Genomic DNA, 16,031 nt, shown 5'->3' on the forward strand with positions numbered 1-16,031 from the left:
ACGTTTTTGTGGAACCTTAATCATCTTAGGGGCGGCATGATGGCTCAGTGGTTAGTACTGCTGCCTCATGGCATCAGGGTCCCAGGTTCGATTCCAGCCTCAGGCAATTGTCTGTGTGGAGTATGCACATTCTCCCTGTGTGCTCCGGTTTCCTCCCACAGTCCAAAGATGTGCAGGTCATGTGAATTGGCCGTGCTAAATTGCCTGTAGTGTTAGGTGCATTAGTTAGAGGGAAATGGATCTGGGTGGATTGCTCTTCAGAGGTGTGGTGTGGACTGGTTGGGCTGAAGGGCCTACTTCCACACTGTAGGGAATCTAATCTAATCTTCAGATCATCCGAAATTCGGATAATTGATATTCGGGTAATCGAGGTTCCTCTGTGGAAAATGTCCACTGCTCTGCCTTCATTGGTCTTCACTGTCACTTCTTCAAAACTCTCAATCAAGTTAGTTGAAGGTGATGAGTTTTTGTCAAGACATTAAGTGGTGATTCTGTTCTGTCAGACATAAAAAATAAATCTCATTCAGTGATGGCCTTTACAAGAAAGCAATACAATTTGTCCTGTTCAGCAGGAACTCAAACAGCCAAGGTGCCCAAGCTGTTGAGTTTGCAATCATTGCTGGGCTCTGGTTCAAGGGGCCACTGAATGCATACATGCAGTGTTCAGAGCTTGGTATAATCCAGCCAGATTTCTGAGTTAGCAGCATGTGCGCTAGTGTCCCAGGAGCTGGCTTGATGCTTAAATTATGCTTGCTTTATACCTGCAAAACATTAACTTACAATTAATGAGAGAGAAAGTATCGTAAGTTGTTTTCTTTGCACCCCAACAATGTCATGTTCAGTTTCTTGGCCAGAGCATCAGTATTGAGTTATGCAAGTTACGTGGCTACCTTCACGTGACTTGAACCTCAGTTTTCAAGGGCATTCGTGTATACCAGAGATATAGCAGATCAATCAGTGCTGATTGAATCCTGGATGCTAAACATCTTGCTTAAATTCCTGCTTTGTAGGGGTTATGTTTTCCCTAGGGTGGCAGAAAATGTCCTTTGCACTGCTGCATTCGATGAGATTATTATCATGAGCAATAATTTTAACTATCCAGAAGAGGGGCAGATTGGGGTGACTTACGCAGGCTGTATGCTTTGTGGTATTGTGCGAGGACCGTAGGCATCCTGAAAGAATGAGATGACTTTTGAATAGACACGAGCAGTAACTTCAATTTCCTTTCTGGTTTAGTTTGAAAGTGGCATGCATTTATAATGCAAAAGCACTTGCTGGAAGTCTGGGCTATAATTCAGTGAAGATTGCCATAAGATTGTGGAATAGACAAGGAGGAAGCTGGAAGAACATAGCAAACCAGGCAGCATTAGGTGGTGGAGGAGTCGACATTTCAGGGATTCCTGAAGAAGGATTATAACCAAAATGTCAACTTCTCCACCATCTGATGTTGCCTGGCTTCAGTGTTCTTCCAGCCTCCTGCTTGTTTAGTTTGGATTCCAGCATCTGCAGTTTTTTTTTGTCTCTAAATATGATTGTGGAGATCTTGAACAATCTGGAACATCGTTTGTGATAAACATTTCCTTGGCTGCATTACAATGAATCGATTTGTTGCAAATTATGTTAACTCTCTTCTTTTACCCCTGAATGGTAATCCAAGGAAAGTTAAATTTGAAGACTTAAGGCCTTTGTTTGCAAAATATAAGGTAAATACCCCACACAGTGTTATTGGAGAAAATTCTGTTATGGTTTTCTTTTTGGCTTGAAAAACAATGCTGTACAGAACGCTTAAAAAAAATGTCATACTTTACATACCGTTACTGTGGGCATTTTTGGTTGAGGCACTCTTCTCTCAGTTCAGAGTGGCTGAATGTTATGAATTCTCGAAAATGATGTGCAGTCTTTTAAAGAAATATTTAACTTTTCAGCTGTTTAACTGAACTAATTTGTTCTATAACTTCAGATGTTTAGATCTCACTAGTGTACTTTTTTTTGTATAGAATATAATATGATACTTGCAATGTCAAAGCATATTTTTGTCATCTCACAAAGATAATAGTTGCTGCATTTGCAGCTGAACGGATCTCCAAAATTGACAAATTATTTTCTCTGTGCTTCTCATGTATAGGTTTGAACCCTCGGTAGAGCGTGTTTTCTTTCTTGGTTATACAATGGTGCCAGCCTATTTGCCATAATGAACATGACTCATATACATTTGTGGTTCTGAACCATCAAAGACTTGCTATTTTAGAAACAGTGACTTTGTAATCCAACTGAGGCTGATGATATATATTACCAGCTTGTGTTCAAGTAAGGCAATGAGTTTTTCAAGTTAATAAGTACAGTTCACTGTTTTTCAAAAGTAAAATGAAGACTTATAGACAGTAGACAATACTAATATTTTTTCACATCTTCAAACATTTGCACCCTCAAAAAAATTGTGATACACTGTTCTTAATTGTGTACAAATTTTGCATTCCCTAAAGAAATAGGGTGAGATATCTGTAATAATATTGATGTCAATGTTGTTTGTAAGTTTGTGTTTGATTAGATTGGATTACCTACAGTGTGGAAACAGGTCCTCCGGCCCAACAAGTCCACACCGACCCTCTGAAGAGCAATCCACCCCCCTACATTTACCCCTTCACCTAACACGACGGGCAATTTAGCATGGCCAATTCACGTAACCTGCACGTTTTTGGACTGTGGGAGGAAACCGGAGCACCCAGAGGAAACCCACGCAGACACGAGGAGAATGTGCAAACTGAGGCGGGAATTGAACCTGGGTCTCTGGCGCTGTGAGGCAGCAGTGCTCACCACTATGCCACTGTTCCGCCCATTTGGTGGAACATTAAAATATTTGCTGAATTATTATAAACATTGTGGCAGTTAAGATGTATAATATAAATAGAGTTCACATGGGGATTAGTGTTTTGCAAAATTTAGGAAGTACAGTTTTTAGTAACAGTCTGTCTGCTCTCTATTACTGTGTAGTTAATGCACTAGTTGGCTTTGTGTTGCCAGTATCAACAGCAATTGTGAAAGTGTTTAAACTTATGATTTTGACATGATCTGGGAAAAGAGTACTTTTGTTCATAATCAGTTACCAAATACCTATAATTATGTTCACTAAATCAGAAATGTAGTAGTAGTAGGACTGAACATCAGAAAGGTTGTATTGTAAGTACATAGTGACCTTTTGAGTTAGCATGTACCTCTGTTCGTCTGCACCTGAGACAACATGGCTAAATGATGTCCAATGCATTTCCTTGATACTCGTAGAATCTACTACTGGAGCTTTATATCAAGAATATTGTAGAATCCAATCATTTTGTATAGCAGCGATTTCTTAAAGATGTAACCTTTTCACTTGCTGTATGAAAGACGTCAGTTCGTGTGTGTTTCGTCTGATGTGGTGTTTCAGCATGGGGCTGAGTGGTTTCCTGTTTATGAAGCATCTGGTGTTGTATCTGATAGATTGAGAGTACTGAAGAGGTATGGTACATTGTCATTTTCCTCATGTGGTTCCTGTACATTTTTAAAAAAATGAAATTTTAAGTGCATTCCAAGTCTGTGCTCCTGGTAATGTGTAAAAACAAGCTTTCAAGTTTGACCTCTTGTTTTTAGAAGCAACAAAATTACAGCCAAGATTTTAATTTGCTGAAACCTGATTCACTTATGCAGTATTAAAATTGAGCCAGAAATATTCATGTTTTTTTAAAAACTTTGCACATTTTCTTACTTATTTCAATTCCATATTAACTTCTGCATTTTTATTTTCATTCTTCTAATTCTATACTTATTCACTTTGTTTTCTACTGCTTATCAACCATCCCTTGTTTTTCCTTTGCCCATTTTAATTACCTTGGTTCTAATACAGGGTAGGTACTGTGCCCAAAATGTGAAGTCCGTCAGGAAGAATGTATTGTGGAGGTCAAAATTATGGAGAGTCTTTTTATAAAATTAAACAAGCAGTTAATTGAATGGGAGGTTTTTAATGTCATGGAAGTGAATCAGTTAAGATTTCTGAGAGAGTTACTAAATAACTTGAAGAGCACTATTTAGTTCAAGGACAAAATTGAGATTATTTAATGGAGTCAGACATGTTAATCAGCATTTCACAATTGATTCTACCTCAATTATTTGTTGTTTCCCGCAGTCCAATGCTCCTGAATTACCAAATTTGTATCCTTTTGTATGATTAGTGGACAACAAGGTGGTCACAATTGTGGTTTGTGGTTTGAAAAGAAAGGAGACTGAACAGTGTTGATTTTAATTTCATTTGTTACAAAATTTGTCACCAGTAACGAGAGTTTTTCTAAACTTTTTGACTTCCCTAATTTGTTATATTGGAGCATGCATTAGTTTCATTTTTCATCTTTTTGATCAGATAATTTAACTTCACTAGTTATTTGTCAGTATGAATTGACTTGAAGTGAGATTAAATGAAAATTTAGTGGTTAGCTCGTAGGTTTAACAGAACTGCCCTGTGTGCTCCGAGGAAAAACAGTGTGTTTATTTTCCTTGCTTCAGATTTAAGTGTGCATGATTTAATTAACCAAATTTTTTCTGTGATTTTGCTGAAAAGTGTGCAAAATGTTTGAGCATTTATTTTGATTGTCATTTTGTTCACACAATTGCATACTTTCACAATTGTTTACTGTTGGTAATTGAAAAGGAAAATCCTCTTTAGAACAGAGCAAGCTGAAGGGTCCTCAGTTTTTCAGAAGAGCCACTGAAAATGTTAACTCTGCTTTCCCTCCACAGATGCTGCCAGACTGATTGTATCTTTCCAGCAATTTCTGCTTTTGTTCCAACATCTGCAGTTGTTTTTTCCAACTAGATAGCACTCCATTGCTGAGTATGGAAATAATTTTGGTCAAAATGGAAAGTTAATATAGTACAATGCATTTGAAATAATATTGTCAAGGTTGGATAGGAGTAGGGCTTTCTTTACACTTAAGTTAGAAATGCAAGACTTTCAAACAAGATCTTTTGTAATCCTTTGTTTATTGTAAAAGATGTACAGTAGAAAGTTCTTTTCCTTGAATTGTCCAATTTGAAACCGCAATGGTTACTTCAAATCACTAAGTACATTTGTAATGGATGGTGAGGGTGTACTTGAGAAACTACAGAAAGGCAACTCTATTTGAGTGCCCAAGACTCTCATGCAGTTATGAACTTGATTTTATTTATGTGTTACATTTTTAAACCATCATAAAATGTTGTACTGGTTATCGCAGCTGTCAATTCCAGTTTTTATAAGGATGGTGTAATTATGCTTCACAATACCAGCAGCAGCTTAATATATTTGACTGTATATTACAGCAAGCTAATAATGTTTTGTTGTATAGAAATTGGTACCTTTTGAGCAAACACATAATGTTAAGTGTCATAGCCTGGACAGGTAACACTCGCAGTATTGATGTGTATTTCCTCAAAACTGTGCAGTTTCAAAGTGCATTTGAAAGGCAAATCAGGGCCCAACATTTCATGTAATATTTCGCTTGTTTTCTAGATTAGAATTTGAATAAGAGTAATTTTGGTTAAGGAGCCATGTTCTTTGGAAGGAGAAATAGTATACTCAGAAAAAAATATGATTGGAGCTATCTGGTAACATAGAACTGTTTGTTATGTAAATAATTGTGCACTTCTTTTAATAAACCATTACCTCATTGATAAAAGAAATAGTTTGTATTATTAATCTCTCTTTTTCAGGACTATTGTGCCATGGAAAGTCTTTAGACAGTGCCTTCATGAAGTTCATTCTATCAGCTCTGGTTTGGAAGCCATGGCTCTGAAGTCTACAATCGACTTGACGTGCAATGATTACATTTCAATCTTTGAATTTGATATCTTCACCAGGCTATTTCAGGTGAGTAAATGATTACAAGATGATTATCTGAAGATGAAAATAGATTTTGTATGTTATTAAGTTTATTTTAAATTGGGAGGGCAACAGTTGAACTAATCTGTGAAGCATTTTGATGCGCATATCAGAGAGGAGGAGCTTTCTTTGAAATATAGAGCCATTGAAGATGTGTAACATGCATCTTATATTATGTCAGTGCACATGCAAAAACAATGTTCTGAACAAAGATTTGATTGAACAGACCCAGCTTCCACAAGATTTTTAATAGATTATTGTAAATTCATTTGTTTTCTAACCTATTCTTTGTCCCACTGTTCTCTGAATGGTCTGTTGCAGGAGGTAGTGAAAACTTTGTGTTACAATTTCCTGATAAACAGTAACAAAAAAATGCATCATCAGTGTATTGTATGTTGTTGGCAATATTTTTGGTTGCTGTTTTGCTTTAAAGAAAGAACTTTTCTGGCTGCTCCTCAGTTTCTTGGAAATCCTGTTTGAAATGGTGGGAAGCAATACAGATTCTGATAGTATGTTGTTTTCTTTTAAAAATGCATAAGTAATAAAGCACTGTAAAACACTGATCCTCTTACAAAAATGTGATGCTACTTAGTGGAATATTGTGTTACACGACAGGATGGAAGTTCTGTATTTAGCGACCAGTTATTTAGATGCATTGTTTGATACTGTTAATAATGTATATTGCTAAGCAACTGTGTGGCTGTAAAAACAAAACATTCTGAATGGTATGTATGATCCAGTTCCAATAGTTTAAACTAAAATGATATTTTTGTCATGGTGCAGGCTTCCATGTAAATGTGTTCAGGTAGCAGGTTCCCATTTATATGGTAAAATATTGTGTCCAGTTCTGTCCTTATATTAAGTAACAAATGTAATAGTTCTAGGGTGGGGCAATAAGGCATCTTAAACTATGGATTGTATCAATGTAGCACATTTTAGTTAACATATTTTGGAGGTAAATTCACAAAACTTTGTGGACATGCCTGTAAGTAGACAGAGTTCCTTTTGGGTGCCAGCAGTAATTATTCTTCCAGTTGGATGAGTGGATGTGCTAACCCTGGACTGCTGTTATTTAAGAAGTTACAAATTTCTGATGGAAAATATTGAATACCAATAGTTGTATTGAGATCTGCTTTACCATTGGTTAAGAAACTGGGTATGGCAAGAGTTCCTCAGAGTAGTGACCTAGTCCCACCATCTTCAGCTGGTTTATAAAAGACCTCCCCTTCATCATAAGGTCAGAAGTAGAGATGCTTGCCGATGATTGCAATTATTCAACATCATCCACAACTCCATAGTTACTGAAGCAGTCCAAGTTCAAAGACAAAAAGATCTAGACAATATCTAGGCTTGGGCTGACAGGTTGCAAGTAACATCTGTGCCACACAACTGCCAGGCAATGACCATCACTAATATAAAAACAATCTAACCACAGCTCCTTGATACTCAATGGGGTTATCATCTCTGAATCCCCCAGTATCCACATCCTGACGGTTACTATTGATCAGAAACTTGTTGTGGACTACGCCAGACCTCTCCAAACATTTTTAAGTTGATAGCCCAGACCATAATTTTGCTATTTATTTAGCTAGCTGTATATTAGATAATCCCGGATTAAATTAGCTGGGTCTACTGCCAGGTTATAAACAAACAAAACTTATTTACAAAATTGCAGAATGAAACCCAAAGGGCAGAGAACAGAACTGAACCTTTCTAAACCCGACTTAATGAAGCTGTTCTGAAAATACTCTCAATAGTCCCAATACACACAACTCTTCGCACAAACAGTAAACAATGGCACAGGCAATTTACAGTTCAAAGTCATAATGGCAGAAGGACAGAAAGAGGCTTCCAGTTTCCCCTGTGACTGACTCAGCTCACTCCTGAACTGAATTAACTGCCCAACTAGAGAATTGGCCATGTCTTCTTGACAGTACCAGTTTTCAAAAGACCTTCCAAGCTTTTGGCCTGGAGCACTATCTATTAGGGTAAACAACAAGGCCCCAGTGAACCATTCAAACTTAAGACACAATGGAGCCTGACCAATTACCACTTCTCTGAAAAAAATCAAGGGCAAAGTAACCTTTTACCAGACCAACATTGTGACACCTCCCCCTTTTTTTAAAAAAAAGGTACCATTGATATCTAAAGGTGGCTTCATTTTTCAACACCCTAAAAAAGAAAAGTCACCTTTCGATCTTGAAAGGCTTTGTGTAATCAGGTGTGGCTAATACTGGGGCAGTGGTTAACACCGTTTTCAAGCTGTCAAATGCCTTCTGACAGTCTGCTGTCCACAGAAGCTTCTTGCCTTTCTTCAACAATTCAGTGAGTGGAGCTGCCACACGGCTAAAATTCTGCACAAATGTTCGATAAAATCCACTCAATCCCAGGAACTGCAGTACAGTTTTTTTTTGTTGGTGGTGTGCGAAATGTCCCAATCACTTTCGTTTTTGCATCCCGTGGGACTATTTGTTGACGTCCAGTAAAATGGCCCAGGAAGGTGACTTTGGGCTTTGGCAAATTCACTTTTAGCTCAGTTCACCACCAAGCCTGCCTTCCGAAGTCGATCAAACCAGTCCGATAAATGCTGTAAATGTTCCTTCTATGAGTGACTAAAAATCATCAGGTCGTCAATATACACCACACTGTTGGGTAATCCGGCAATGACCTTCTTAGTTAGTTTCTGAAATGTGGCCGGACATTTTTTCATAACAAATGCCATAACTTTAAACTGATACAGTCCGTTTGGCGTTACGAAAGCTGAAATTGCCTTTGCTCTTTCTGACAGAGGTACCTGCCAGTAGCCTCTGAGCAAGTCCAACTTAGAAATGTAAGTTGCCTGTCCTACTTTTTTCAACATTGTCTTCCAACCGTGGAATTGGGTAAGCATCAGTCTTAGTAACTGCATTGACTTTGCGATAGTCCCCACACAACCATTGGGTACCATTTGGCTTTGGTACCATGACAATGGGTGAGCTCCAGTCATTGTAACTCAATTCGATTTTGCCATCTTGGAGCTTGCGTTCTATCTCCTTCTGAACCGTGCCATCTGTAGAGTGTTATGCCTATAAGGATGTTGCTTAATCGGAACAGCATCTTCTATATCTACATCATGCGCAATTAGGTTAGTACTTCACAGTTTATTTCCACATATCTCCCCATTTGATAGTAATAACTCTTTCAGGTCATTTCAGTTTTTTTCAGGAAGATAACTTAATTTATCCCAATTTTTGACAACTTCATCATTGTCCAATTTAATTTGTGGAATGTCCGATTCAGAATCCTCTGAACTTGGTTCTTCCTTTTGTGCTGTAATCATTGACATCTCCTGTTGCTTTCCTTCCCTATCAAAATACCTTTTGAGCTTATTCACATGACACACTCTGAGAGATTTCTTCTTGTCTGGAGTTCTTATCAAGTAGTTCATCTCCCTCAATCTCCTTTCAACTTGATAAGGACCACTAAACCTTGCTTTTAAAGGTTCACCTATTCCCGGAAGTAACATTAATACCTTATCCCCGATAGCAAAATTGTGAATTTTTTATTTCTTATCCGCTTCCTGTTTCAGTCCATGCTGCAATACTTTTAAATGCTGTCTAGCGAGTTCCCCAGCTCTATTTAATTATTCTCTAAAATTTGACACATAATCCAAATGTGTGGTCTCTGAATTCTGACTTACTAGTTTCTCCTTAATCAATTTTAATGGTCCTCTCACTTCATCCCCAAAAACTAATTCAAATGGAATGAATTTGGTCAATTCATTTGGTGCATCCCTGATCGCAAAAAGTACAAATGCAATTGTGTTATCCCAATCATCTGTATAATACGGACTAAAAACCCTCAACATGGTCTTTAGTGTTTTATACCATCTTTCTAGTGTTCCCTGCAATTCTGGATGGTACACAGTAGATTTGAATTGTTTTATGCCTAAGCTGTCCATAATAGGGCAGCACGATGGCTCAGTGATTAGCACTGCAGCCTCACAGCACCAGGATCCCAGGTTCAATTCCTCGGGTGACTGTCAGTGTGGAGTTTGCAAGTTCTCGCTGTATCTGCATGGGTTTCCTCCGGGTGCTCCGGTTTCCTCCCACAGTCCAAAAATGTGCATGTCAGGTGAATTGGCCTTGCTAAATTGCCCATCGTGTTAGGTGCATTAGTCAGAGGGAAAAGGGTCTGGGTGGGTTACTTTTCGGAGGGTCAGTGTGGACTGGTTGGGCCGAAGGGCTTGTTTCCACACTGTAGAGAATCTAATCTAATTTAAACTTCCTTGAATAGTTTGGATGTGAAGTTTGACCCTTGACCTGGCTATATCTATATTGTTAGTCCATATCTAATGAAATATTTGAGTAATTCCTCTACAATTCTTTTAGCTGTGGTATTGCATAATGGAACGGCCTCTGGAAATCTCATCGATATATTCACTCATTTTAACAAGTACTCATTCCCACTTTTTGTTTAGGGTAGGGGACCTGCATAATCCATTAAGACTCTTGTAAATGGTCTTGCAAATGCTAGAATACGTATTAAAGGTGCAGGTTTTATTACTGCCTGTCGCTTTCCAATTACCTGACATGTATGACATACCTGGCAAAATTCAACTATGTCCTTGTGCAGTCCAGGCCAGTAAAAATGTCTTTGTATTTTAGCCTCACTCCTAAATGACCTCACGTGCCAGTCGCAACACCACCTTTCTATAATCCACAGGCAATATAATTTCTCCTCTGCTTGAATATGTGATGGTCTCCATTCCCTCGTTCAGACATCATTTTTCAGGTAATAACACACAGGGATACGTTCAGGCTCTTTTTCTGCATATGCCTTTTGATACAGCTGTTTCAAATTTTCATCTTTCTGCTGTAACTCAATGAGTTTTGCAGAGGTAAAGATATTTACATGAACGTTTATTTGCTCTTGGTTTGTCCCAAGTAACTGATCGAATACAGTCTCTGCTAATGCTACTTAAGCTTCCTTATCTGTACCCTTTGATCTCTCCTCCTTCAACTGGTGACTCTGTAACCTTGTTACGACACAATCAGGGAAGATTCTCAAATACGACTTCTGTAATGCTTCACTTGCTTGAGTCTCCATGAACTTTTCAGCTACAGTAGAGTAGCATGTTCTTTCCCTCTGGCTTCTGACTTTAATCATAACTCAAACTGTTCCATTTATGCTGCCCTTTCTTTCTCACCTCTAACTCAAGCTGCATCATTTGCCATTGAATTTTTGCCATCTTTACAGATACTGATGGTGTTTCCAGCAAATTTTAAATATTTAGCTACTACTGAAATCATCTCCTCTTTCCTCACATTAGGAGGTAAATTCGACCCCAGCTTATTTAATAATTCAGGCAGCTTGGTCTTATTTGCCTGTGTAAAACCCCCAAGGTTGCTTCTTCTGCCTCCAGACACACTTTGATGACTGAAAGAGCCATTTCTATCTGAACGCTATTTAAACCAACCAAATCATCACCCAAAATAAAAGACACTACCACCTACCACCTGCTGTTTAGATCCTGCAAAGAGCTCCCAATATGTTATGGACATCAAAACATTTTTAAACAGGTAACCCAGACTGTTACTTTGCTATTTGTTTAACTAGGTATATAGATTAGATAAGATTAGATTCCCTACAGTGTGGAAACAAGCCCTTCAGCCCAACAGGTTCACATCGACCCTCTGAAGAGCAACCCACCCAGACCCATTTCCCTCTAACTAATGCACCTAACACTAGGGGCAATTTAGCATGGCCAATTCACCTGACCTGCACATCTTTGGACTGTGGGAGGAAACCAGAGCACCCAGAGGAAACCCACGCAGACACAGGGAGAATGTGCAAACTCCACACAGACAGACAGACAGGCACCCAAGGCTGGAATCCAGCCTGGGATCCTGGTGCTGTGAGGCAGCAGTGCTAATCACTGAGCCACCATGTCGCCCTGTGCTTGCATAAAATCACACTTGCAGATCACCCTACCCTCAATGACCTGTGACAATGTCAAGTTCTCCATGCCTTTCTATGTTTTTCTTGACCTTGAACTTAAAATATTTGTCTTGCTTAAATTCCTTCACATCATCATCTCTCCACATTTGTGGATATTCCCAGAGTAAATTAGCTGGGTTGATTGCCAGGTTTTAAGCAAACAAAATTTATTTACAAAATTACGGACCAAAACCCAAAGAACAGAAAACAGAATACCAGATAACTTATCCTGTCTAAATCTCACTTAATGATGCTGTTCCAAAAATACTTGCAATGGTTCCACACACACACATCTCAGCACAAACACAAACAATGGCACAGGCAGCTTACATTTCAAAATCATAATGGCAGAAAGACCAGGAGAAGGCTTCCAGTTTCCCCTGTGACTCTTACTCTACTCAACTCCCAGAGAGTTGGCCATGCCTCCTTGACTATACCAGTTTCCAAAAGACGTTTCATTGCTGCAGGCCTGCAGCACTATCTGTTAGAGTAAACAACAAGGCCTCAATGAACCATTCAAGCTTCAGGCTCCATGGAGCCTGGCTAATTACCCTTCTCTTGAAAACGAAAACCTCACGGGCAAAGTAAACTTGTACCAAACCAGCATTGTGACAAACTCAATTGGACTTGCCACATAAATATTGGCAACGAGGGCAAGCCAGAGACTAAGAATGTTGTAACACACTCCAGACTCTGCAAAGCCTTTCCATCATCTACAAGGCACAAGTTAGGAGTGTGATGCAATATTCCTAACTTGCCTGGATGAGTGTAGTTCCAACAAAACTCAAGAAATGTGACACCACCCAGGACCAAGTAGGCTGCTTGATTGGCACCACATCCACAAACATTCATTTCCTGCGCCACTGATGCTTAGTAGCAGCAGAGTGTACTATCCACAGCGTGCCTTGCAGAAATTCGCTGAAAATCCTTAAATTGCACCTTCCAGACCCACAACCACTTCCATTTAGAAGGCAGTAGATACCTGGGAACACTGACAGCCGTAAGTTCCCCTCCAAGCCGTTCACCATCCTGACATGGAAATCTATCGCAGTTCCTTCACTGCTGGATCAAAATTCTAGAATTCCCTCCCTAAGGGCATTATGGGTCCACCTACAGCACATGGACCACAGTGGTTCAAGAAGGCAGCTCACCACTACCTTTTCAGGGGCAGCTGAGGACAAGCAAAAAGTGTTAGTCAGCCAGCAATGCCCAGATTCCACAAATGAATTTTGAAAAGGTAATAGAGGAATATGGTGCAGAGGAGGCAAAACAAAATAAAAAGGAAGGACAATTAAGTTTGCAATCAAAATTTAGTTGTTCCTAATTAGATTCTAACTGGGTTCCCTAAATAGTGACGGAGTGAAACAGAGTACATGCTTATATGATACTTTTGCCCAAAATATTCCTTAGTATAATGAATGTGGTTTTGCATATCCAATTATAGAAAGCGCACTGAAATTTTGGGAACTGTATTAGGACACAGCCAGGAGTGAGAAACAATAGTTAAATGGAGAAATTTAAATATTTGAGCTTTGTCCAGTGGAAGATTTGAGAACTTTGTTTAAAAAGTTATGAAGTGTTTTATTTGACTGAACAGAGATGTAATTTTTTTTTCTAGTTATTGCACAGGTAGCCACAAGGACACACAAATTCCGAATTATCATGAATGATTGGCTTTATTGATTTGTTGTCAGGTTAGAAAACTGAGATAAGGTTGTCCCTGACCATCTGCTAAATTGTCAAGTGATCTTATGTGCAGGGTGATTGTTGAAGGGGTGGTGGTGTTGTCCAGACTGACCAGTGCCACTGGAGGTACCTTCCAACATTTGGTGCATAATTAATAAGGCCACACTGCTCCTGAACTGAGCCAGTAGGGATGCTGTCAAGTTTAACTAGGTGATTTCTTGAAGTGGAAGATGTCACCACCTGGTAATATACTGCCAACGGCTGGAAGGTGCCCATAATTGGTCATTTAAGTGACACAAATGACCTGTGGGCACCCTCGCTATTGCTGACAGAATACAACGTTGCAAGAAATTGACAGCTACACTGCACCACCCTTCTTTGATTTATTTACAGTAGATTTCCAATAGTTTAGAAGTTGGTGCCTGTTAAAAATGTAGTGTTTATTTAGTCTTTTTTCTCTACTTTCTCTAAAAGCCAAATCATTTGCTTGTATATTTATGGGAGCAAGTTAACTTTTTTTCATTGTTAGCCTTGGACCTCCATCTTACGGAATTGGAATTTCTTGGCGGTGACCCACCCTGGCTACATGGCTTTTCTCACCTACGATGAAGTGAAGGCTCGGCTCCAAAAATACATCAACAAACCTGGCAGGTCAGAACCAAACAGATTTGATATTAAACAGAGTTTTCGATTAGGGATTGTGGATCAAGGAGCGTATCAAAGGAAGTTATATTTTTTGGGTGGGCTTGCTTACTTGATGTATCAGGGATTAAACAGCTGCTCCTCCTGACCCACAACTGAGCTGGAAAAGGTGTTATTTGTTCCATGTAGCTATCCTAGTCCTGTGTTTGCAGATCAGATCCTTGCATCAAGTTTATTTTTATTCTTAAGCGGTTTTGTTTTTGAATTGTAGGCTTGAAATGCGGGCCATTTTTCTAATGCCAGCTTAAAAATGACCAGATTTGTTGAATTAAATTTCACAATTTACCACTGTTGAATTTGGTCTCACAATCTCTTGATTGCTATTCCACTACTCTAAAAACTAATTTACTCTGTGGTTTAAATTTAATGGGATAAATTGTCTTTTTCCTGAATTCTTATGCATGAACATAACTTTATAAAAATCTGCACAATTAAATGTGTTGCTACCTTCAACTGATTATAAGAAGTTGATTCTTGTATTATTTACGAAAATATATTGATTGGATAATTTCTCCATCTATCATGTTAACTGGAATTGTGCAAAATTTAAAATTTTCAGCTGTTCTTTTGTTTTATATAAGGTATGTATATCATATTGCTTGTGGTGCATATGCCAAGCAGTTATACACCTGATGTTGCAATTTGGAAGGCTTGTGATATTCTGGCATTCAATGCTTTTCTTTGCACCTGGCTGTTTATTTTGGTCTAACGTGCTGTTTAGATTGCCTTTGGCTAAGTTTGCCTTGTTTCTAAAAAAATAAGCCAGGCCATAATAAGAATTTGATTTGGTAAACTTACTTTGCTGAAATGTGAGAATTATTGGCTTCAATTTAACTTGTCTGACCAAGTATGGCCTGTGAACACTACATCAATTTCCTCTTGCATTCATGTAGTATAATTTCAGGGCCCAACTGAGGTGTTTGTGTTTAGAAGACTTTCATCAGTATTCTGCTATGTTCACACTATATTCATTTATCTCTTAGCTCTACACATTTTAAAATAACTCAACATTCATGTTTGATGCCAAGTGGGTTGAACTCTTAACAGTTTAAAAATGTGTTGCTGGAAAAGCGCAGCAGGTCAGGCAGCATCAAAGTAGCAGGAGAATTGACGTTTCGGGCATAAGCCCTTCTTCAGGATTCCTGCTTATGCCCGAAACGTCGATTCTCCTGCTCCTTTGATGCTGCCTGACCTCCTGCGCTTTTCCAGCAACACATTTTTCAGCTCTGATCTCCAGCATCTGCAGTCCTCACTTTCTCCTCTTAACAGTTTAGTAAGAGTAAGCAATATAACTCATATTTTAAGCAATCTAGGTAATTACTACCCTCCGTTTAGTTTTCAATACAATGTGGTTCAAATTATCTAACTTGTGTAACAGACTGGTATACATCTGGATAGGTTTTTGGGTATTCGTTCAGTGCACCAATGAACAGCTTTGATGTATGTTTGCATAAAAGAGACTTTGCAACGATATGGGGAAAAGTGAGGCCACTGAGTCTGTGATTTTTTAAAATCATTATTTAATAAAAGTTTATCAATTCACTTTTTGAAAAATTTGAGATGACCCAGCATCTGTAGCCATTTTAGAGTTTCTTTGGCCTTTGTTGAAAAGTGCTTCCTAATTTCACTCCTAAATATTAAACCTCTAAGTTTAAAGTTCTGTCCTTTCTTTCTGGATCATTCCACCACAGAAAACAGTTTCACTGCATCACTTTCTGAAGTCAACAGCAAGATATACTGGTAGATATCAAGATAATTTATTTTTAAATTGAATGCTACC

General features: G+C 38.6%; 1 protein-coding gene across 1 annotated transcript in view; it reads left to right on the top strand.

Annotated features, from left to right (window-relative positions):
• cblb (Cbl proto-oncogene B, E3 ubiquitin protein ligase) overlaps window positions 1–16,031 on the top strand; it is a 203,837-nt gene that overhangs the window by 111,804 nt on the left and 76,002 nt on the right. The window contains exons 3-4 of the mRNA XM_060833637.1: window positions 5,716–5,872; window positions 14,079–14,200. Coding sequence (XP_060689620.1) covers window positions 5,716–5,872; window positions 14,079–14,200 — 279 coding nt within the window. The remainder of the gene's footprint in view (window positions 1–5,715; window positions 5,873–14,078; window positions 14,201–16,031) is intronic.

This window comes from Hemiscyllium ocellatum, chromosome 12 (genome assembly GCF_020745735.1).
Source record: "Hemiscyllium ocellatum isolate sHemOce1 chromosome 12, sHemOce1.pat.X.cur, whole genome shotgun sequence".
Lineage (NCBI taxonomy): Eukaryota > Metazoa > Chordata > Chondrichthyes > Orectolobiformes > Hemiscylliidae > Hemiscyllium > Hemiscyllium ocellatum.